Consider the following 25251-nt stretch of genomic DNA (forward strand, 5'->3'; position numbering starts at 1 on the left):
CTTTCCCTTTCAGGGTGGGGGGAGGGGGTTAACAGCATCTGTTATGGTTCTGGGGGCTGCCCTGACCCCAAAACGTGGCAAGAAGTCAAGGGTTGACAGGATATGTATGAAAACCCTCAGTGGTTGTATGGCACAAGATAAGAAAGACTTCCTTTGTGTTTCCCTAAGATGGGAGATGGATTGGTAGGTTCTTCAGGTTTGATCTGCATCTGTGTGTAGCCTTCTTCATAGCCGTCCAGTGCGGGTGAGTGTTGGTCTTGTTGCCTTCACTGCTCTGTGGGAGCTCCTGCTGCTTAGTTTTGGTGGAATATCTCTCATCTAAATAATTACATGACAGGAGTAGCTAATGCTGCACTGTTCTGCTGTGGTGAGGAATACTTCAGCAATGCAAATAGCTGAGATTAGAAGACTAATAAAGTTTACTCTCTCAAAGCAATAACTTAAACTCTGAGGATTTCCAGCTGGCAACAGAAGCCATTAAGTATCTGGGCATTGGTATAATGAATGGAATTAATTAATTGCAATAAATCTTGTTTCAGTCATTGGCTAATCTAAATGAGGCATGATGTGAGAAGTACTGAAGCTCACAGTTTGAGGCAAGCTTTACATTTATAAAAAATCTGTTACTGATACTTGTGTAAAACTTGCATTCTCTATTTGTAGCTCCAAATACCTGTTTGGAGTGTGGTGGCTACAGAAAAGTTCTTTGTCACAGACCTTCCTGGCTGAATCCACAGGCTTTGAGCATCTGGCAGCACTTAAATTGTCATTTCAGTGCCAAAGCTTGTCACTCCATCAACCTAGTATTGAATGAAGTAAGGGAGTGAATGCAACTTTGGGGAGCAGAGGAGGACCTCTGTAAGCAGGATCTTACCAGTGCTTTTCCTGATTAACTGGAGCTACTGAGTTAACGCTTCTTTTGCTTCTGCAAATATATTAGGGGTAAGAATAAAGGCAAGATGTGTGTTGCTCTGGAAGGTGCTTAATAGCAAGATCCTGCGTGTGTTTGTGTCTTAATGTGTTACCTGGTTTTGTTTTGATGCATCCCCTCAACCTTATTCTGTGCTCTTCTGCCTTTTGCCCTGTCCTGTTTGTAGGTCAAACCAATTAAGCTTGAGGTACCCACCTCCCAGCCCTGGCAGTATATTCTTATTCTGCTACAAGCTCTTCTCTTGCAGGCTCCATGCCTCACCAGCAAGCTGAGCTGTTCAGGTGCTGGCTGCCACTTCTGCAGATTTCATTTCATCTTTACCATTTCTTCCTCCACCCTTTTCTCCTTTGACCATCCTGTCTCAAGCACCCAGTTGCTTTCCAGGCACATCCTCTGTAGGAAAGACCCTTTGTCTTCCTTGGTCTGCTGACCTTCATTGGCACTTCTGGAATGCATTTTGAAGCCTAGATCTGTCCTTAGCTAACTGTTTAAGAATTTATTGCTTTTTTGCATCACTGTCTTAAGGGCTTTAGAGTAATTTGCTTAGAATACATTTTTCATGGCAGAATTGCTGGAAACACCTTATGCCAGCTGAAATGGAGACTTTAAAAATCTTTTTTTCTAGCAAAACAAAGGAAACTGCATAAATCATAGTCAAGAGGAGAAACCTGTTTATAGCCTTAGACATGTCAAGTACTACTTAACCAGATATAGGAGAGAAAATGTAGGTATTATCCACTTGAGGTTATTTTTATTTTGAGAACCCTGAACCATTTTTTAAATTCTTTGTGACAGACTCAAGAGAATATCCTTGGGATTGCTGAGCTACAGGTTTTCTGCTAAGGCTTGAAGACTCTTTGATCTGAGTGGTGTCTTGAAAAAGCAGTGTGTCCTTTCAGGTGGCTTTTGCCCTCATAGTACTTTTCACCCGTGAGCATCAGGGGAAGGAAAGAATCTGATGCCAAGGAGTGAGCCAAAGTGAAAACTGGAGTTAATCAGGAAAATATCTGAGCTGCACTGGCAGGCAGTGACCTCAGCTCACTTACAGAGCTTGAAGCACAGGTATTGCCCTGAAATTTGTTCAGGGCATATTCATAATACCTTACTGAAATGCTGCATAGCAAATTGGAGCTAGGATTTGTGCGGAGAAGGCAGGTGGAAATGCAAGTTCAAGGGTTGTTTGAACTCTGGGTCTTTAATATAATTGTAAATGGCACTTTTTAATATTTAAAAAAATAAATACTGGTGCCCTCTGGTGGCCAAGAAAACTAGGGATGGGCGTAATGTTCATTAATTAAGGCTTGAAAACAAAAGTGAGCATAACCATGGGGTTTTTTATTCCTTGTTACTTGATCAAACTTCTACAGCTTCAGCTGTCTCCTGCAGCTGGCAGTTGTTGAGACCTGCTGGTGGAAGCTAGATGCTGGGTTTTTTTTGGTGTCTAGACCACATATGGGATCATGTGTTACTGCTGCTCTTGGGGCCAGCTGAAGAGAACAAAAGGCTTGTGAGGTTGAGGAGGCTTCGTTTGCTGTGACACAGCCCATCTGTTTACTGTCTGCCAAAAGGGCTGAGAGATTGTGTGAGGTACTGACTGGGAAGGAAATAATGTGATTAAATATCCTGGAGTTTGAACAGAGCAGGTTTTACTTGATATTAGTATAGACATAGCAGCGAATTGTTCCCTCCTCAAATTGCAGCTAAATTCTTTGGGACTTTTGTCCCAAGAGCATGAGGCCAAATTCTCCAAAGCAGGCGTCTGTGTCAACACATCCTGGGCTGGAGAGCAAAAAGAGGTGCCAGGAAAGACCTTGTCTGGTCTTACAGTTGTGGCTTGAAACCTGTGTTGTGTCAGTGCTGTCTCTGCCTGACCTCCTGTGATCTTCCCTGGATGTCTGCTGGAAGCTAAAGGCCAGGTTCCATGATAAGTAAGAAATCTGAAGGGATCTCATTTTGTAGAATCAGTGGATCATTCTAGTTGAAACAGACCTTTAAGATCATAGAATCCAACCATTAACCCAGCACTGCCAGGTCACCACTAAACCATGTCCCTCAGCACCACATCTCCATGGCTTTGAAACCCCTCCAGGGATGGGGACTCCACCACTGTCCTGGGCAGCCTTTACAACCCTTTTGGGGAAGACGTTTTTCCTTGTGGCCAAACTAAACCTCCCCTGGTGCAACTTGAGGCCATTTCCTCTTGTCCTGTCACTTCTTCCCTGGGAGAAGAGACCAACTCCCACCTGGCTCCAACCTCCCTTCAGGGAGCTGTCAAGAGCCGGAAGGTCTCCCCTGAGCCTCCTTTTCTCCAGGCTCAACACCCCTGGTCCCGCATCCACTCTTCACAAGACCTGGGCTCTAGACTCTTCCCCAGCTTTGTTGCCCTTCTCTGGACACGCTCCTGAACCTCAGTGTCCTTCTTGGAGTGAGGGGCCCAAAACTGAACCCAGGATTTGAGGGGCAGCCTCCTGAGTGCAGGGGGATGATCCCTGCCCTAGTCCTGCTGGCCACACTAGTGCTGATCCAAGCCAGGATGATACAAGCATCATTTCCTCCATGAGCCATCTTGTAGCCCACATACCTTTCCGATTTATGTGAAGTACAGTTGAGTTTCTCTAGCCATCTTTTCTGTTTCCTTATTTCTCCAGGGTTTGGTTTCTTCTGAACTGAAGCTGTTGATTTTTTTCACTCATTTTTTAGCAGTTATGGCATCCTCCTCGCTCTTCAGGGTAAGCTCTGAATGCCCAATAAAACAATCCTCACCAGTTGGTAGTTGTTATTCTAAGTCAGACTTATTTGTATCTGTTGCTCTGCCTCATAATCTCAAACTGATAAAGTAGGCCTCATAGAAACCCTCAAGTACTGTAAAAAAAAGTGATAAAAATGGGGAAAGAAAAGCTGTTCTCTGTTTGAGGGTACTCTAAGAAGCTTGTGACTTTAGAAACTTTGCTTTACCTCCCTTATTCTTCCAAGCTAAGATTTGTTTTTTCTTGCTTGAAAAGAAATGACAGTGAGTGACAGCTTGTTGTTTTTTGAGGGGTACCAGGAATAGAGAACAGGATGCCTGCTGTGATCTTTCCGTGTTCATGTGGTTATCCTATCTGTGCTTCTTACCATCTGTGCCAGGCTCATGTGGGGTTTTTTTTTTCAATTACCTTGCCTTGCTGGAGCACCTGTGTGCCCAGGAGCAAATATAAAGTGAGTTGCAGCTGTAACTGTAAGGAACCACTATTTTCTTGAGGGAGGGAGAAAAAAGCTATCGAGCCTGTCAGCCTTCAAAGTGTGTTTTGGATCAAGAGAAATTCAAGTGAGCAGTGCATTTGGGAGGTGAGGAGCACAGGCTTATGAGTCTGTGCACAGCAGATGTAACTCTCAGCTGTGTGCATCCATCAGGGCTGCAGCTTGGGGGTACAGTTCTGTACCCCACTTGGGGTGAGCTCTGTTTGGAAATCCAGGCATCTCCTGTATGAAGAAATCAACGTATTTATAATTTGAGGATATTGCGGTAACGTCAGTATGATGCCTCCATTGTTTGTCATTTGGGCTGATGTCCTTCATGAAGCAATTTTTTTGCTCTGCAGGCTATCAGGGAGTCCTCTCTAAGGAGCAGCATCTTATCCCACAGGATCCAAGTTAGCTGGCGAGACTGACTTTAAACCATTCAGGTTTATCTTTTTCAGAGCATTCCCCTTCAAGGGGCTTGAAGCAGTGGTCCTCACGCATTGGCCTGTCTATCTGCACCCACATGCTGGTGTCGGTGTCTAAACTGGGCTGCGGCAGAGGAGAGTGGGAGGGAACGTGAGAAATCAGCTAGTCTACTGCCAAGGCAGGGCTGGATGCCTCCAAGCTAGTCCTGACAGGCAGCTGTCTCACCTATTTTTAGCAAATTGCTGGTGATGAGGAGAGAAGTGACGGAATAAATCTGCCCCGGCAGCCGATTGCAGTGTTCCCCTGCCCTCAACATTAAACACTCTCTGTATGTATACATGGGCTTCTCCTTCTTTCCCTGATGTGTAAGTCTTCGCCCTTAGGATGTCCTTAAGCACATGTCCTGCATCTTGCCATGTTATCCCTGGACCAAGACAGCAGTTGTGCAGCAGTTATCTCATCTTCCTCTTTTCCATCTTTCTTGTGGCAATCTAACTTTAGGTCAGTTTTTCCAACAGTGTGTTCTGGCCCCTTAACTATTCCTGCTACAGTTGGTCCAGCTCTTCCTTGGAGTGCACTATCAGTAGGTAAAGGCGTTTTCTGTGGGGATGTTCCTGCTGCTGGCTGTGGTGGAAGGAAGGATGTGCACATGCTGTCTCCTTATGTTCTTGGACCTATTTTAGGCTATGGCTGATATCTAGAGATTGGTCTCCGCAATCTAATTGTTCATGTTCATCTCCAGAATATGTCTTAATTTTGGTGTATTCATTGCAGTTCTTGCTACAAATTCATTGTGCTAATTCATGTCAGTGGCAAGTACCGTGAAAGCTGAGGGAAGAAGCAAGGTAGTAAAAAGTCCTGTGAGTGGGGTGACATCCTGAAAAATTGGGCTGTCGATTTTCATAATTTCTAGTTAATTTCTTATTAAAGTTTCAGCTAATTCAGTTGCTGAGTATGGTTTAGCTGAGGATGACACAGAACCTCCTCACTGAAAGTACTCCAAATCCTTGGAGGTTGCCTTCTCTTATGAATGCTGTGTCTCATTTCAATACAAAAGGCTGCAGTTTTAAGTGGCTTTTAAACCAAGCCTGGATGTTTTCAGATGTTTATGTACAGGGAGAGTAGCAACTCTAGTCAACTGAAGAAGACATTTGTCAGGCATGAGTCTGCTCTCCTGCTTCTTTGGTGGCAGTGTCTTTGCTGACTGCTGAGCACCTAACTTCTTTTTAGATCTACTTTTCCATCTGAAACTAAACAGCATTGAATAGCTCATACTTCTGTCTTCAGGATTAGAATAACTGAGCACTGTTATTTCTGGCACAAAGCTTCATTATTTTAGCGCACTAAAATACTTTAAAGTGAGGGATTGTCATTTCTCTAATTGGAAGACCTGCAGCTGTGGAGTATTGTGCCCATGCTTGGTGTAAGTCCCAGGATCCTTTGTGGATCTGTATCCTATGGTTGCATGCGTTTGGCTTTCTCAAATAACAGTTTACCAAGGGATAGTTTAGCATTTGAGCAGTCTTGCGTGGTATCTCAGTGGTTGTCTTTGGGGATGAGGAACTTAATCTTACACTTGATTGTTGGCTTTCTCCAAGGAATAAGAGACTGCTAAGTAGGTGGGGAAATATGGTCTTTGCCTCAAATTCAGTTCACTGGGAGGGGGGAAGCCTGGAGTGATGGGGAATGTTGAAGCATGGCAGCTAGGATCTGGCACAGGCACACTCCCTGGAGAGAGGCTAACAGCCAGTTCTGGCACACAGTGAAGGGAGTCTTTGTATTTTCATTTCCCTCTTGTACATAAGAGGCATGCCATTGGAAAGACAGCCTCATCAAAAAAGGAGGTGGAGAGTCTTCCTTTGCTGGTGATAGTCCAGCAAGGTGGATGTTTCTGGAGCTATAAGATTTTTCCAGCTGTACTCTGACACCTGCACTGAAAGACTCCTTTATGTGGGTACAGTATGGAATCTGCAGACGTTGGAACCCAAGGACTTCAACAGAGGATGGTTGTGCAGGATGTAAAGCACAGTGTAGTAGGTGTATGTAGAGAGCAGATCTTTCAAACAGTTAACTCAGTGAGTACTTTGGACTGTGGCCTGGAGGTGAGGAGTAGTGGTTACTGTTTAAAACCTTGCTCCAGAAGTAGACTACAAACTCTGTTTTTATTCTCATAGCTCGTTTTGCCTGGTGATGAGGATGGTGATCCAAGCGTAGAGCAGAGTTAATTACATGGTTAAATTAGAGGGGGAGGAAAAAAAGCTGTTTGTATTCAAACAGCCTACGTTGGTATTGCTGTGGCCAATGGACTTGGCAGCGTAATGGATTGAAGGAGTGCATAGGATTTGCTGAAAATGTTTGGTTTTGAATTTAATCTATCCTTTCCCTAGTTTGCTTGCTGTCAGTCAAGCCTTAAAGGAGCAAATCTTTACTGATACAGCTATTCTCTGGGTTGTTGAATATGGAATAGCTTGGCTGTGTAGAGAAGCAATCATTTTTCTATTGCTTTTCTGTCCCCAGGATCCTTCTCCCGAGAGATTCTGTCAGGGCTACTTAAGGCTCGTGTCCTGCCTGCACAAGGGCTTTCCTTGGGAGCACTGCTGGTGTAGCCTCAGCTGGCAACAGCTTGTTCTAGCAAACCATGTATCAGCCAAAATCACAACTCCAAAGGGATGTGCCAGTGCTGATTAAACTTTCAGGAAAGGCTTCAAGAGAAGTGCCAGCATGGACTCCAAGAGGCAGATCAGCTGCCTGGGTCTTCTGGGGAAATAAATTCCCTATCTTAAGATGCTTGTGAAGGACCCATGGTTGGATCCTGTTTCTGAAAGTTTGGTTCAGTGGAGGTCTTAAAGATGGTGCTTTGCAGTAAGACTTACAAAAGTATGTTGGCAAATAGAGGCTCAGGACCTTTTCAGGAAGGAATTGCTGAGCTGTTAGAATCCATTTTACTTGACAAGGCAGAATTAGTACCACTCTTCACCAAGCACTTGTGTATTTTATTAAATCAAACCCTTGTGTTGGAGTTATCTTCTGTCCCAGCATGGACCAGAAATATCTGGACTGCTTTAAGCCAGCCATAGTGCCGTGGGTTGTTGCATTTTCAAGTGCTGCTGTTGGTGGTTGTTTGTGTGCTTTGGTCTTTGCTGAAGTAGCTGTCACAGTATGAATTAAAGTTCATTTGCTTTCAGCACAATTAACTGTATTCTTAAGTATGCTTTTAGGGGCTTTATTCTAGAATAATGAAATTTTAGCTTTCCAGCAGTGCTGTGGAAGGATTTGAGTTCTTTAGCTCTTCCCTATCTATATTGTTCTGGGACTTTGTGAATTATTGGATGCTGTTAAGGAGTGAGTCTTATATTTTGGTAGCATTTAAATTAAATGAAGGAGCACCTACCCTCTTTCCTTCTTGGAAGGTGATGCGCTGAGTTGCTGCAGAGCTGTGTATTGCTGGGGAGACAGGCACAGACTCTCCTCTGTTAATTTTACACACCACATCTGTGTTTTCCAGGAAACTGGTGGTATGAAATATGTGTAGCCTTTTGTTTAGAGCTTAGGAGACCTCAAAAATGTTGATTTATTTTTTTCTCCCAAGGCAGCCTTTCTTGAATAAATGCCAGCAGCTGTAAATGCCCGTGTCACAGTCACAGGGAGTACCACAGTACTGGCCTTCATCTGAAGGCCGCTGGCTAATGAGAGGCACCTAACTGTGTGCAAGCCCTGTACCCGGTGATTAATCAAAACCAAATCACCAGGAATGCAAAGAAAGGTGACTTTGCTTAAGTTACAGGCAGGCTAGGATGTTTGCTTGGGCTGTTTGAGCCCTTCAGAAAGAGAAATAATTTCATCAAACAGCTTGCTTTGTTGCTCATGGCGTATTAACATATCCTTAAGAGATTATAGTTTCACTGATGTTGATGTGGTCTGAGCTCTGTCTGGTTATAAACCACTTTACAAGTAAAGCATAGGAAAGCCTTAGCATTGTTTGGCATATGGATTTATCCCCCTTTTTGTTTAACTACCCGATTGCCAGTAGCAATTCTGTGAGTTGCCCATGGCTTAGGCTGAGTGATTTTGAGTATTGAGTCTTGGCCAACGAACAGAGTCACTGAAGGTGTCTGTATTTGAGCAGCAAGGGAACAGGGATCCTTTGCTCCGCCAGAGTTGTACTTCCAGCTTGAGGATAGGCAACTCCAGTTCTTGTGGTCACAAATCCCATAGCACTAGACTTTATAAGAGTCACTTGTGGAGTAGAGAAATAAAACACCCTGTCACCTGCTGGAGATAGAAAATAATTCAGCTGGGCTGAAACAAAGAGCCTGTTCTTTCTGAATCCTGCAGTGCTGATGGTGAAATGCATTTCTGTCACTTCATATAAATCTTCTCTGGGGGAGCAGTGGTGTGGAATTTACCACTAGAGGAGGTGTGGTGTGTCCTTCCCAATCCTCCCTACGTGCATAGTGTTTAGCTAGGAAGGTACAAGAATTCACAGATTTGTTTCAGTGTTCTTGGACTAGGAAAACTTACTGTGATTATTAGTTTGGGGTGGGAATTTTGATTAGAGTGCAGAAAAGCATACAGTATTTCAGGGAGACTGCTCACTGCTTTGCTTTTGCTTTGCCATCCTCGATGTTGACCTGTAACAAGTGTTGCATTCAGGGAGAGCCATCTTTGTGGCCTTAGCGCCCTCTCAATAACTTCCTAAACCTTTGTTTTCTCTTTCCTTGTTCAGGGCCTACGCAGGTGACTCATCCTCTGTAAAACACGATCTGAGGACAGAGCCGAGTGAGAAGGTGAAGCATGAGGAGGAGGAGAGCAGCAGCAGCAGTGAGGGCAGAAAAGCTGTTGCATCAGGAGATGAGGAGGCTCAGCCAGAAGGGAAGAAGAAGAAGCGTTCTGGGTTCAGGGACCGCAAGGTACCAAACTTGGGCCGGTTAACACCAGCAGCCGTTGCACTGCACTGAAAAAAGAGAGAAGACTTGCAGAATGTCTTAGTCAAATTGTGGTCCAGTACATGTACCAGAGACTGGCTCTGGCTCTCTACTTTGGCTTTACTTTCTGAGACTACTGTTTTGGGAACCTACGTTATTGGCACACCGTTACCTTTAGTTTCTTCAGGATGGAACTTGTTTAGTGGGAAGGCAGAGTACTCTGATCCTCTGAAGTGAAGACCATTTTTCCATCTCCAGTTGGATGTCTGAGAAGTGGCTTGCTGAGAAATCAAAGCTGCTGCCCCAATGGCTCTTAGGAGAGTGCATGGAAAGTAGGGAATGGGTGCAAAAGTTTTAAAATGATCGAGGGCATCCAACATGTCTCTGAGTCCATCTGGCTGTGAACGTGCACAGTGTATGTAGGAAGAAGGACAAGTGTGCAAAGGAGGGTTGTAGGAAAGGCATAGTTTAATTTAAAATTAAATACAATAAAAATGTAAATGTAGTTGTTGAAATACAGGCTCACTGCCTGTTCATTATTGGTCATGTCTCTCTCTCAATGCTTATGCCTCTTTTTCAAGAGGAGGAAAGCTTGAGTAATGAACTATATTGTCAACTTGTTACGCGCCTTCACCGCTGGGTAATCCTGAGAGCTTTAGGCTCCTCAGCTGTCTGACAACTAGTTTGGTACTAACAACCACCACTGTTATTATGAGATGTATGATTTGGTCTGATGGAGAGTCTTGTAACTGAGAGCTGGCAGACAGCAGTATTTTATTTTTTAAACCTATCTGGATGTCAGTTTTATTGGGCTGTGTTTGATGATTTAATATCTTTGCAGTACCAAAGAGGAGAATGGGAATATATGCTCTTCACATTTTCTTTCTGTACGATTTGCTTCTGATAATTATTTTAAAGTTTGTATTCTGGAGGCTGCATCTCATTAGCTGTTAATTCGTGGATGGTCATATATAGTGGCTGAAAGCTTTTCGTAAAAAATTAAGAGCCTTTTTGTTTGAATTATATTCTGTTCTTGGTTAGAGTAGATTACACAACTTGAAATGTCAAATGTGTTGTGGTATTTCGGGCTCCAAACTTCCCCTATTGTGACATGTTGGTGGCAGCTCAGTGGAGGTATATTGTAAGATATTCAGAATTGTCCAGGAATATGGATTCTTGGCTTCTGCTAATGTTCTTGGCAACTGGGTGTCAGGTACTCCAACAGCTTTAGCAAAACGTCAACTCTTGTCAGTATCACTGAAGAAAAGCAAGTTCTTTTTAGGTGTCAGCAGATGGAGACAGGTTGCAAAGAGCAAAGAAATGATCCACCTTCATCCACACTCTTATTTTTAAAAAAGACCATTAGTTGATACACCAAATAAAGTTATTGATTTTTGTTTTATGTGGCTGGTTTCTTCTGGCTAGGGAAGCCAGGGAATGTTTGTTTGTGAGTGAGGACTTTTATTCCAGTTGTTAGGGGATGTGTCTACATTGACCAGCTCTTTCTTTCCTGTACTAGGCAGGGAGCAGTGTGTCTACACTTTCCAAACAAGACATGAGCCAGGTGTGGAGGGTGCCCAAAAGAGGTCTGGTGGGAACAACGTGCACCCTGGGTCCCTTCTCCAACCACTGCCTGCCTTCCTTCTCCTTAGGAGCAGCAATTGCAGAGAGGGGAGCATTGCTTAAGACAGACTTTGCTGTCTTTTTGACAACTTCAGCCTTTTTTCCTCTGGCTTTAAGATGGAATGTGCCTTCTGTGACCTGAATGCCAGCATTGCTTTTGCTTAGCTTAATACAGGATGTAGCCTGTAGTCTCCTGGGTTCTGTGTTTGTTTGAGTGACTCGGTTGTGGGCTTAGAGTTTGATCCGTGGTTGCCCTAGTGAGTCATCTCGGGAGTTAGGTTAGAATGTTTCCAGCTCAGATGACGGATGAAGGTGTGTCCCAGCTCCCCACTCAATCAGGGCTGCTCCCAGGATGTGCTGCTCCCCCAATCAGTTGTGTAGCACCTAGGGAGCTCCTGACTCATTTTATATGCTTTTTAAAAGAACCAAGCACAACAGTAAAAGCCCTTTCCAAGTCTTCCCATAACTGATTAAAAATAGTATGGGATTTTCCTTGAGAAAAAAATAAATAAATTAAAAATAAATTGAAAGTGTTTAACACTTGTTTATTAGCCAAGTGTTGCTTTTAATGAAGTAGACAATTAGTGGTGAAATAACAAATTAGACATGACATTGCTGTTCTGGGTGGTGATTCAGTGAAGAGGAAGGTGAAATCTAAATAACTTGGCATCTGCTGGGGCTGGGATTGTGTGTGGCTGGTTCCAGGGAGCATCTTGTCTTGCAGCCTATGCAATGTAGAGGTCCTGACTGCATAAGGGAGGAAAGGAAAAGATTGTTTGAGTGCTTTTATAGTTTGAAGGCTAATGAGCAGTAATAGATGATGTAAGTGGGCTGACATGTTAATTAACTAGTTAGAGGAGTTTGCACACAGCATTAGGACTGCTTTATCAAGATCCGCTCACAGTGTTTGCCGAGTCCTGCAGCTATGCTTCCTGAGGAGGGGGAGTCATCCTGAGATTTTGTTTTGGTGTGCATTACATAGGAAACTGAACATAAATTAATCTGAAATCATTTACCCTGCTAAGATATGTGCGGTGGAGCTGGGCTGCCAGAGTTCCCATTCTGCCAGATGGTCAGGGAAGGTCCCAGTGATGCTCTGGAAGTTACTTCAGATGTTAATTAAGAGTTTTATTTTCATGTCTGCATGAGGTTTAATTTTTTTTTTCCTTTTATCCTGAGGCTTAGCATGAACATTGACTGTCTCACCAGCAGCATCACTCCTGTAGAGCAATAGGGATTACTTGGCTCATCTTTCGCTTCCAGTACATAACCTATTGATAAATGCCAAAAAGGGATTTTTCTCTACTGGTCACAGAAGCTTTCTGGAAGCCCCCAATTACATGAGGCTGCAGTTTTCAGATCAGGATGAGGACTTTTTGGCTGATCTCCACTGCATCAAGGACTAATGCAAGAGATCACAGGAGAGACTTTTCTGGGATGATATGTCCAGATTTTTTTTAAGTAGTGTTAAAAAAAACCCAAAAACACAGCAACCTCACAAATGGTGGTATGTACATCCAAATACATACACATGTGTCAAATTTGTATAGTAAGACCAGGGCACCCATATTATCCCATCTCGAGTAAGTGAATTGTTCCCATTTGCAGAGTCTTGGTCATTTCCTTGAAAATAAAATTTCCTTGGTGTGGCTTCATGTTCAATCCAGTCTTAAAGCAGAGGGATGGGTTATAGTGTGTGTCTTAGTTTTTGCCAGCTGATTAGATCATGTCAGTGAAGATGAGGTAATTGTGAGTTCAGCTGTGGGCAAAAGGGAAGAAGTGGTGTTGCATTTGCTCACTTCTCTTAGGCAGATTTGAGGAAAAAGTGTGATTTTGGTTGTGATGAAAACAGCTTGTTTGAAAACAGTTGTTTTTGGGACATTTCTGATGAAAACAGATGTTTGTGTACATCACAGTTAATTGCTGGCACTCAGAAGGATGCAAATAATTAAAGCTAACAGTAACTTCCGATGAAAGCGAGTTGGTAAGCATGGTCCCTCACAGACCTGGAACTGAAATCACTTAACAGGTAATGCCCGTTTCTTAACTGTAGTGTGCTTGGAGGGGCTGCTTTGAGGTCTCATGGAGATGGTCAGCTCAGCTCTTTTCAGCCAGACATGGCAAACTTTGCATCAGAAGATGATAATTAAAAATCCTTAATTTCTTGCTTTGATGTCTGGTGCTGCTTTGAGGCATAATGCAAAATTGCATGGTCAGCTCTCCATGTGTTGTGCACTCAGGTCCTGTTTCTGTAGAGGCATTTGGCTGCTCTTGTTGGAGCAGAAGGAACCCAAAACCACTGATATATCTGTCATGAAACAGCAGACTTCATGGGGGGCAAACCTCAAGGTTTGCAGATCTGTGCAGGGTTGTGCTGTGTGCTGAGACAGGAGACATCTTTTAAGCCCGTGTTGTTATTAGGCTTTTGTGAGCCATGCCATGTGGCTTTTGAGCAAGTCTGACTCTCCCTGCATCCTCATGAGTGCCTGGCAGTCATCTGAGGAAGCTTTTCATTTTGCAGTGTGTGTGGATAGAAGATAGGATGGCAAATGATCTAGGCAAGTGCCATGTAGTAAATGGACACTTCGCTTCTGTGGCAAGCGATGATCATGGTGGGCTTCAAAGTGTGGTGTGAATCTGAATGGGTTGTTGGAAAATTGCTTGAAGCAAAATATAGGCTGCTTAAATAAAGGAGAGGTCTTGAGCATTACACTGAGCTTGGGATAAGAAAGAAGTGGCAGTGAAGTTGCTGGACCAGTATGGAGTCTTGGTAAAGATGTCAAGAAAGGAACAGTGGCATTGTCTGTACTCCAAAAAATGAGAAGAAACGCACCTGATGGCAACAGGCCCATCAGCTGCATTTTGGCAAGACCTCAAAACAGATACAGAGGGAAGTCCATTGAGGATGTGAAGTTGAATGGGATAAAAAGAAGCATGGTTTTACAGGAGGAAATGTTAGGAGTAATGTCTCCTGTGCAGCAGTGGAGTTGAGTACAGGAGGTGCAACCTACCTAGCTGGGTTGATGGAAAGCATTTGAAAGTGCCTTGCACAAAGTTTTCCACAGAGCTTGGAAAATCAGGAGTAACATGAAGTCTCAGGCAGACAAGTGTTTTAGCTAGAAAATAGGCTGGGTGGAAAGACTATCATGGATGCAGGGAGCTGCTGGTCATGGTCTGTGGTGTTTGCTCTTGGCCCCAGTCTTGGGCTTGATACTAGAGTTGGTTTTGTCTTGCTCTAAGGCAAAAATACTTAATTATGGGTTTGGCCGATCAGGTTGGTTGGAGGTGTTATTCATGAGACTGGGTCATGCTACAGGAATGAGTGAGATATGAGCCTGCAATCACAAGGCAAAAGATCACTTCAGCATGAGAAGTTGAACACCTGCTGGGTGGGAGCTGTCAATGAAGACGTGCAGCTTGACAGTGGGAAGGAGCTGGGAAAGGCCATGTTGTCATTTACTATGGCGTGGCTGATAGGCAACAAGTTGTAACTTTGCAGTCTGTCCAGTGCCCTTACCTGTGAACAACCTTGTGTACTCAAGCAATAAACATGGGATTAGGTTTCTCAGTCGTAGGTGCAAAGGTTAGTAGCAAAAAGCACTAGGGACAAAAAATTTTCTTCTATGCAGGTGGCTCCAGGAAAGAGGGAGCTGGTTGGTTTTGGGACACTTCTGAATTATGAAAAAGCTGTGGTGATGATAAGAACAGGGAGAATGCTTTAGATATTGTTGTTATAGGTAATGTCAACTCCGGGTACATTTGGAGATCTGAGCTGGAGCGAAATGTAGGGGAGAGACTTTGCTTTCCCCTAGTTGCTTTACAGAAGCCCTGCTTGCAGGATTAAAAGCCTTAAATGAAAAACCAGGGAGGGTGTATTCTGTCTGATAAACATCAGGGTGGAGAAGTTGTTTGAGTTAAAGGACAAGGCTGAAACAAAACCAAAGCCATAAATGATCTACAGCTGCCTTGGCAGTACCCTTCATCTTGCCTGTTCTCTTCCAGCAGATCATTGGTTGGTTTTTTTCTCCTGTGGCTCTTGGCCAGAAGTACTGAAGGTTTCAAGTACATTACGGACTGTTAAACATGGTGCATAATGCAGGAATAAAAAGCTGAACTAAGAAGGAAAGTTTTCTGCTCTAACACATAATGAAGTATAGGTCTTTGTGCCCTTTTCCTCCCTTGTGGCCTTATGTTGTGATTTTGTTTATAAAAGCTTTCTGTTCTCTTTGACTAATTCCAGTTGTCTTGGGGAAAACAGTTCTAAGTACAAATAATCACAACTGGCAGAATTAGCAAGTGGCAGACTGGTGGGGAGAGGAGCGCTGAGTAATAAGTGTTTCTGCAGAATTTTGCCAAGGTGATAGAAAAGAGGAAAAAATGAGGTTAGGTGACTGAGTAACCAGCTGCGGCTCCAAGTAGTTTTTTCCAAGACTCGGTTCAGAAGTTAAGGTCTCTCCCAGCTCTCCAAGACTTTTTTCCTTTTACTTCATTTATTAATCACAAGTCAGACCCTTCAACACTGTGGTTAAAATATTGAGCTTCTTTACATTCACAAAGGTGATTCTAGTGCCTTTTTTTCCTTTATGTTTAGAAGTGTCTTCAGGGATTTTGTTAATTTGTTTTTCCTCTCATGAAGAGTCAAAATTTAACAATAGCAAAGACTCCAGGTGTTTGCTCTTAATCCTGGGACATCAGGAGCTGATACTTCAAATTTTCCTGGTATTTCAAAGGCTGAGAAGAGGAGGGGTTTTGACCCTTTCGGCTTGCTTTCTTTCAAGTGTTGTGTGTCTGCACACAACTTTGTCTTGTGGCAAAATCCTTCAGACTGAGGGTGGCTCCTAATGTATGTGTCAGGGGAGGAACCACACACATCTAATGCTGCTTAAATTTCATTTCCAGGTGATGGAATATGAGAACAGGATCAGAGCCTACTCCACGCCAGACAAAATCTTCAGATACTTTGCCACTTTGAAAGTCATAAACGAACACGGTGAATCGGAAGTTTTTATGACCCCACAGGATTTTGTGAGATCGATAACACCTAACGAGAAACAACCGGAAAGTAAGTGATGTGTACCTAGTAATGGGAGGAGCTAATGCAATGAAGGGGAATAAACTCTCCACTCTCTGCTTACCCAATCAATCTTTAAACTTCCCATCAAACAGTTATGTTGTCAGGTATTGTTCTCGTTATGTGGAGAGGTGTGGCGCAAAAGGTGGGTTGCTGTAAGGTGAGGGTGCTGCCACAGTCAAAACAGTGATGCTTTCAACCCAAGCATTGTGGCAGTCTGGCAATGTGCAGAAGGATAACAAACACAATGAATGCTGGCACAAGGCAGAAGGCTACCAGTGCAGCTTCACAGAAGCCACATGGATCTCTCCAGAAGAGCCTGCAGCATGCCAGCAGTGCAGGGCTGCTAAATATCGGTGATCATTCAAGTTGGTCAGGGTGTGCTTCTTGGGAGCCTTGAACTTGGGATTACTAGGGCTGGAAAGCACCTCCTGAAGTTAACCATTTTGTTTCCATGGTGTGAACCCCAATTGAGCCTATTCCTTTCCAGCTTACTTGAAGTGCTATTGCAGCATATTGTGTCTCGTTAGTATGAGCCCTCGAAGAACAGCTGAGAGGACTTCCTTGCATATTTAATAGTGAATCATATAATTCTATGATTCACTATTCTATGAATCACAGGCTTATTTGGGTTGGAAGGGACCTTTTACAGGCCATCTAGTCCAACCCCCTTGCAGTGAGCAGGGACAGCTTCAGCTAGAGCAGGTTGCTCAGAGCCCCGTCCAACCTCACCTGGAATGGTTCCAGGGATGGGGCATCAATCATTTATCTGGGCAACATGGGGCAGTGTCTCCTCACCCTCACAGTGAAGAACTCCTTCCTTACATCTAATCTAAATCTGCCTTCTTTCAGTTAAAAGCTATTACTCCTCATCCTATCACTAAATCCCCCTGTAAAAAGTTCGTCCCCAGCTTTGTGATAGGCCCTCTTTAGGAACTGAAAGGCTGCACTAAGGTCTCCCTGGAGCCTTCTCCTCTCCAGGCTGCCCAAGCCCAGCTCTCTCCTGCTGGCCTCCCAGCAGAGGGGTTCCACCCTCGGGTCACTGCCGGGGCTCCTCTGGCCCTGCTCCATCTTAAGAACTTTTCCTAAACCCATCAAAGGAGGTGGCTTTGCCAATAAAATCCATAAAATAATGGTGTCCATGCAGCCATGTGTTCCTGCCTGAGCTGTGATGCTGCTGGCCAGGATGGGGCTCATCTCTGCTGCCTTCACATTCCTTGTGGATAGCGAGGAAGCACATCAGCTGCAGTACATGTCAGGCTTTGACAGGCAGGAGAGCAGATGCTGGTTTTTTTTTTTTCTGGAAAGCTGTCTTCTGAGCATTGGGTAAGAGGCTGGTTTTTGTGGGGACGCAGGAGAATTTTGCCTGTCCTCTGTTTTGGAGGAGATGCCTGTTTTGGGTGAGACATGGAAAATCAGATTTCTTGGTCTCCCACAGTGTATCTCAAAGAATGAAACAGGTTTTTGACAAATAAAAACTCATCTTCTCTCTGCAGTCATTAATGAACTTCAGCCCCCAAATGGTAACTTGCAGAAAGTGGGGTTTATGTGCAAACCATGAAACTGTTATGATATCTTAAATGACAGCTGCTAAATAAATACCACGTACACTTGTGCTTAGGAAACAACAGTAGGAAGTGTGTGCAGGAGGGAAGAAAAAACAGTCCTTGGCATTAGTGTTAAAAGCATGTTGGTGAATTGATAATTAGGATTTAAGTCCTGAAAATGGCTGTTGTTTCCATATTAAGTACATGTTTTTTTTCAATTAAGAAGTAGTTTGGGAAATAAAAAGAACATAAAGTTCATAAATCCTGAAATTGTGTTACCATTTTACTGATCTAAATCTCCTTGAATTGGTACTTTGAAAAGCAGCAGTAGCACCTGGCTGAGCAACCAGTCTTCGCATGGAAGTCTTTTTATTTTGTCAATCAGCTAAAAACATCCAATGTTTAACTTGAACACATCTAGTTCTCCTTTACTTCTTCCATGCAATGTACATGCTTGGTCCAATATAATACGTGCACAGAAAACAGATGGAAGAGAGCTCGGAAAACACCTCCTTTGGAGAGAAGTGAAGGGGACTAATGGGAAATAATTTGTCACTTAGCCACTAGTTTTCCTTCGTAAGCATTATTATCCTGACTAGGTGAGGTGCTTAAATGGTCTTGTGAAGCCTGTCACTGCCTTGAAGTGCCCACAAACACTGCCAGCCAGTGATACAAAGAGCCTATGAAGGAAGAAAATTGCCACAGTGCCCTTGGTGATACTTACAGGTGCTCTTGGAAAGAAAGAAAGAAACTGGAATGAGACAGAAATTGAGCTTTGGCTGCCTGTCGGCAGGCAAAGCAGCAGCGTGGGCTTCTTATATCTTGTTGTTTTGAAGATATATCTTGAGGACTGTTCTTGAGGACTTGCTTCCAGGTGAAGCTGCTGCTAGGGTGGGAGTTCTCTATCAGTGCTGTACATCCTGGCAGGCACAGTGAATGGGTTTCTAATACATAATGAACAGCTGAAGAGAAAAACGTATAATGTTGCAGTAAAGTCAAACCAGCCATAACCTTGTTCCCAACTGTTTTAAAAGCTGGTAGTAAAAAAAAAAGAGATCTGATTTTGAAACCAGAAGTTACAGGAGGACAAAGGCTGCTACCTGCTGGCTGGTTTATTTTTTTATTTTACTTCTGATTGCTACTTTTGACTCATAGGATATAATCTATCTTATAGATTAGTAGGGAAATGCCAGGGCTGCTTTCTCTCTTAGTCACCACTGGGTGTGCCTCTGGCAGGGCTGGAGCATCCCACCTTCATCCCAGGGCACTCCTTCAGGTAGTGACGTATCCTGCTGTAATTGTCCTAGCTCAGCTGCTCAATCATACAATTGTTTTGCTTGGAGGAAACCGTTAAGATCATCAAGTCAAACCATTAACCCAGCACTGCCAGGTCACTACTAAACCATGTCTCCCAGCACCCCATCCTACATGGAGAGTTTTGAAAGCTCTCCAGGGATGGAGAGTCCAACACTGCCCTGGGCAGCCTGGGACAGGCCTTGACAACCCTTTTGGGGAAGACATTTTTCCTCAGGTCCAACGTAAACCTCCCCTGGTGCAACTTGAAACCATTTCCTCTTGTCCTGTTGCTTGTCCCTTGAGAGAAGAAACCAACCCTCACCTGGCTCAAACCTCCTTTCAGGGAATTGTGGAGAGCCAGGTCATCTCCCCTGAGCCTCCTTTTCTCCAGGCTCAACAACCCCAGGTCCCTCAGCTGCTCCTCACCAGACTTGGGCTCTAGACCCTTCCCCAGCTTCATTGTCCTTCTCTGGACCTGCTCCAGCCCCTCAGTGTCCTTCCTGGAGTGAGAGGCCCAGAACTGAACTCAATCCCAGATTACTTTCTGCAGTGCCGCGGACACCAAGGATTTCTGCGAGTGGTATTTGTTGATAGATTAGTGCTGCAAAGCAGTCACCTTCTAGTCCTGCATAAGCAGTCTGGGACATGAGTAGGACAGGGGATGGGCTGTCTGCTCAAGCTGCTGGTCATAATTTCGTTGAAAAACTTGTTCATGTGTCTGTTATTTTATGGAGAGAAAATGCTGTGGAATATAAGTGATGCAGAGCACGAGGTATTTGAGTTGCTGTTGTATTTATTTTAAAACTGCTAATTTACTGTGAGGTATCTTATGTCTGATTCATTTTTATGGATTGCATAGGGCAAAACTTGATCTATTATCAATAAAGTGTCACTTTAATTCTAGGCTGCATTTTGCTAGCCTGGGCAAAATGAATGCCAATTCATTAGCTCCTGCAGATTGCTTTATCTTAATAGTTCAGTAAAACTTGCTGCTGTAACTTTCCCAAGTAGACAAGATGTGCTTAAGGTGTGACACGCTCTTGCTGAGTTTGGCAGTGTCTATCAGAATAAGCCAAAGAATGGCATTAAACTTGGAAGTGGCATTGAAAAAAACAACAAGAAAACAATTTCTTTATATGCTGTCTGGAAAGTCCAAGTGCCAAGAGAAGCGTGGGCAGTGATATCTGCTCCCTGCAGTCCGACGTTTTTCCTCCCACTTCCTCTGGTAGCTGAGAGGTTGCTTGGCTCCAAGGCTGGGTGAGCAGGGATGGCTGCTTTGTACCTGGTGCTTACTTGGTACCCCAGCCCCAAGCCAGCCCCTACATCTCTGATGGGAAGGGTAAGGGTTTGCAAAAACCATGCTTTAGGTGTTGCACCTCTTTGGAGAGAGCATGGGCTTCTCCTGAAAAAGGTGTATGAAGCTGTCGTGCATGACAGGAGCAGTAACTGTGCCTGGTACTTCCAGGTTGTTGCTGGTACGTTCTCTGTAGTCTTGTGTAGCTGTTGGCCCACGTGAACGTTTTCAAGTGCTTGGATCTGCTTCCTGGTGGCCTGCCCAGTCCTCCTCTCTTTCCTAGTCTCCAAGTTCCCTCAATTCCCCCAACTTCTGTTCCCATTCTGCATTGATTGTTTTCTTGAGGAAAGTGAGTACTTTGGGGCATCCTGGACTAAAAAGGAGCTGTGACATGCTCAGCCAGTACCAAATTTTTTTGGTCTCGGCAATAAGGATTAAAAGAAGTAAAAATGGTTTCATATCTGGTCACAGCACACCACAATGAAGAAAAGTTAGACCCAAACCAGTCTTGCTCTTCCATCAAAGTGTTCACCTCCGTGGATAAATTAAACACCTGCCAGATGAAAGATGCCTTTCAAGATCCACCACAGTCTGCAGCAGCTCAAATACTTGAACTCTTGTAAATTCCATGGAAGGTTTTTCTGTTTTGTTTTGGTTTTTTTGTTTTTTTTTTTACATCTGTGAGAAAATGCAAACATGCTGTTCAGCCAGAAGCAGCAGCTGTCGCCCTGTACCCTCTGTGCACAGGATGGTGTCAGAGGAGAGGAGCTGCAAAGGACTGAGCTGTTGCCTGGTGGCTTGATCAGATTGTGTAGCTTGGTTTTGAAATTGCTTGTTTTTCATGTCTGGTCTTCATCAGCCAAGCACAAGATGGGTTCTGGATTGTTACAGTACTTGAGTAATTATTTGTTATTTTGAGTTAAGTTTGTAAAATATGAAACTCATCTTCTGTAGAACCAGCTGTCCTGAGCTGACAAGTGTTCACCTGTTCCAGTGGGGAGGGGGAGGACTCCTCAGGCTTGGACAGATCCCTAAAGTTATGCAAAGTGTTCAACTGGGATATTTTAAGGCCCAGAAAGAAACTAGAGATGCTGAACTTGCATCATGGCATGTTGATGGGGACTTAGTTCTGTGTTGTCCCCCAAGTATGTCAGGTGGAGAAGATTCTAGGGCATGTGAGTGAGAAGGAAAGGTAACAATGTGGTTATCTCCTGACCCAGGAGGGGGAATAGATGTGGGTGTTTTTTTCTCCTGTGAAAATACATCATTCCTAGACAGGAATTATCTTTGAGCCTGTAATGCCTGATACCAGACCCCAGGAACCTAGCCAAGGAGGAGCAAGTGAGAGGAGCATTTACATGCATGCTTATGTGGTAGTCGTTGGGAGAAACAAATAATTAGGGCAGTAGAGATGTGTTGGTATGGCTGCTTGGTTGTGTTATCAATGCACACCTTGTAGAGAGTGACCTGCCTCTTGGAGAAGTGGAGGATAGATGACAGCAAAGTATTTCCTTGAACAAAATGTTCGTGGGCTTTAACAAAAACCTGAGAATGGTGCCCCTTGAGCAGTCTCAGGCAGCTCATTATTTGCTTGCAGATTACATTTTAAATTCAAGTGAAAACACTCATACAAAAATTGGAAGCTGGGTTACAGCTCTGGAGGGTAAAACTTGGTCCAGCATTTTCTCCTCCTGTAACGAGGCGTGTTATATGCATGGCTCTCATGCACTTCTTCAGGCTTGATAATTAACAATTTGCTCGTCTATTTGCAAGAAAAATAGTCCATATCAAGCAAAAGGAAAAGAAGAGCAGATGATGAGTAATTTTTGCCCAAATAATGTGAGAAGTCTGACAAGGATATGAAGACTGCAAGGAGTTGAAAAGGTCTTTCTATCAGTGGGAAACTGCTGGCATCCCAGAGGAAATCATTATGGTTTCTAATTGATCTCAACTGTGTTCTTGGCAGAATACAATTGTTCTTCTGGAAGCTTGTTTATTAAATATTTTTAAAACCTGCAGTCTATAATCTGCTGCCCATGTCTTTTGGTTTTCTTTGTTTTACAAGATAACATGAAGAGCTTAGTACTTGTTTAGATATTAAGTGTGGTAATTAGCTAGTGAATCTGTGGAATGTATGCTTCTGTTAATCAATAGAAACATAATAAGGATTTGACTTCAGATTTGATTAGAGCCAAATAAAAGCAACAGCAGGTTATTGTGCTTTTCCTTTGTATAAGTAGTTCCTTCTCATTAAAACGTCCTCCTCAGCCCAAAAAGAAAGAAGTAAATGCAAAGAATACGGTTCCTTTGTTAAACACCCTCTTTTCCCCATTCTGGCAAGCAGCAAGTGAAGTCATTTATATTTATTTTGAAACACTTATTTTTAAGGTGCTGTTAAAGTGCCATCACATGAATAAGAGTGTAGGCCTGTATTCTTCTTGGTGAGTAGTGGTGTCAGTCTAATCTGAAATTACATTTGGCCAGCAGGACTAGGGCAGGGATTGTCTCCCTGGAGAGGTCACACCTCGATTCCTGCATTCGGTTTTGAGCCCCTCACTCCAAGAAGGACCTTGAGGATTGAAAAGCCATGGAGATGTGGTGCTGAGGGACATGGTTTAGCGGTGCCTTGGCAGCATTTGGTTCATGGTTGGACTTGATCTTAAAGGTTTCTTCCAACCAAAATGATTCTATGACTACAGTGTTAGTGATGCTGTGTACTTAGGTATTCTGTGGCAATGCTGCTGTTTCTTTTGTTTCATTGATAGTATATTTGGTGATAATCAGAATCTGTAAGAGTAATACCTAGTGATACTTAAAGATTCTAATCCAGCTGGCTATGGTGAGCAAATGTGGAAATTCTTGGAGGTCATCCTTGGTACAGGTCATCAGTGGCTGGTGCAGAACCCTTGGCTGGGGAAGGAAAAGGGACTTCAATAATCCAGATATGTAGTGTAAGGTGAGGTGATGTGCAGTGTTTCATGTAAATAAAGTATTTTGGAGCAGGTCATGGTGAAAGCTCTGGGTTTGTTTGGGCAGAAAGAAGCACTGAAGCCCAGCTGTTCTGGGTGGTCACTGTGCGATCTGGAGTAGCTGTGGTGCACATTGCGCCGCCTTTGGTTTGGGGGAGGCTTTGTGAAGCAGCCAGGTACCCTCCTGAAACTATTGCTGTATTTCTTTGCTGTCTTTCATGTCCTTTAATCCATTTCTGGGAGAACAATATTTCAGCCCCTGCTTTTCAGTGAAAGGTTGAAAAGCTCTTTTTGTTGTTAAACATGCCTATTAGCTTGTGTTCCTGCAGCTCGTCAGCAATAGCCCAGCCAGAGGCTATTTGTTTTACGAGCGTATCGCTTACAGATGATCTTGCAGTAGCTTTAACTTAGCACGCTGCCTTTTGAACAACAGAGATGTAATAACAGATGTTCTTCCCTTTCCTTGTTCAGATGTGATTGTCCCCAGTCGTGCAGTGTTTCCATTAGCTCTCCAGCCTACGCAAACGCTGAACCCCTATTGTAACGTCTTGCAGGAAAAACCTTTGGGGTTTTTATGTAATGTAAAAAAAGAATAACACAGGCATCAGGCAACAGTCCCCCTTTTTTCTTGGTTTCCTTTTCTCATCTTTCAAGACTTGTGGAAAAACACGTAGCTAAGTCCATAAAAAAAGAAAATAAATTGTATTGAGAAAAGGAAAACGTATGGGGTAAAACTATATGCCTTGAACATATGAACGCCCCTTTTCAGGTTTTGAATTGGCTTATTCTGTCAGGAGCTATGGTAAGGGGGAGTTCTATAGAGGGATTTCAGCATGCAGCTTAGTTAATGCTGCAAAGTGGGCATTGTTGTGCATGGCTGGGAGAAAGGGAGAGTGTAAAACACTGATGGGAACCAATGTGCTTGTGCTTGCGTTGGGTAATGCTGTCTTCCAGGTTTTGCTGACAGTGACAGCAGCAGAAGTGACAAATTTGTGTGCTGTATTTCAATATAAATATCTCTCCCCGATCTCCAAGACACACATAAACTCAAGGTTATACGTTTACTTCTTGTCAGATGCGATTGTGTCGAAGGAAGCTGACGTGCTGTAGATAATAACTACATTTCTGTAAGTGCTATGGTGTTGTAAGCAGTTTCTTTAGCAAATAATGAAATGCTGGGAGCTCTTAAGCTTGAGGGCAGACCTGGCAGCTTCTACACCTGGCACGAGAGTTGGGATGCAGTCACAGAAAAGCAGTATGTTAGTCAAGGTCCGTTACTCTGTCCCTCACGGGAACAGTTTGTTTACCCAGAGGCTTTGATTTTTCCATGTTTAGCATTCCAGCATGGTAGGGGGTTGGAAGGAACCTCTGGAAATAGTCTTGTCCAACCTCTCTGCTCCAGGAGAGTCACCTAGAGCAGGTTGTCTGGGATCATGTCTAGGTGAGTTTGGAATCTCTCCAGAGAAGGAGACTCCCCAGTCTCTTTGGGCAGCCTGTCCCAGGCTCTGGCACCCTTACAGGAAAGTAGTAAATCAAGGAGACACATGGAAACAGCTCCATGCTTAGGTGAATGAGGCTGCACCAAACCCCAGGCTGCAGGCAAACTACCCTGGATCCAAACTCCTGATTTCACTAGTGTGTTTTTCTTTTGCTGATTCCAGCATTATTGCAATTTATTGCTGTTACCTTTTCTGGTGCTTCTCAGTCCTCTTCGGTCACACCCCCCCTCGCATCCCCTTTTGCCCACCTCATGTTACATCTGTGGAGAGTACCGAGTCTATAATATTAGTCTCTTCCTTTAGTACAGGTACTGGTATTCTACCTTTTTAGGCATTGACTGTTTTTAACAAGTTTTCTATGTGTACATACAGACTCGGGTATTATTTATTCTTATGTATTATATAATTTATTACCTATATTTAGATATGTATGATATTTGTTTTATAT

General features: G+C 43.6%; 1 protein-coding gene across 1 annotated transcript in view; it reads left to right on the forward strand.

Annotated features, from left to right (window-relative positions):
- Positions 1-25251, forward strand: part of MICU1 (mitochondrial calcium uptake 1) — a 98447-nt gene that overhangs the window by 4307 nt on the left and 68889 nt on the right. The window contains exons 2-3 of the mRNA XM_008936021.1: positions 9306-9489; positions 16027-16189. Of these exons, the coding sequence (XP_008934269.1) occupies positions 9306-9489; positions 16027-16189 (347 nt within the window). The remainder of the gene's footprint in view (positions 1-9305; positions 9490-16026; positions 16190-25251) is intronic.

Source organism: Merops nubicus, unplaced genomic scaffold (assembly GCF_000691845.1).
Source record: "Merops nubicus isolate BGI_N331 unplaced genomic scaffold, ASM69184v1 scaffold1932, whole genome shotgun sequence".
In the NCBI taxonomy this organism is placed as follows: Eukaryota; Metazoa; Chordata; class Aves; order Coraciiformes; family Meropidae; genus Merops; species Merops nubicus.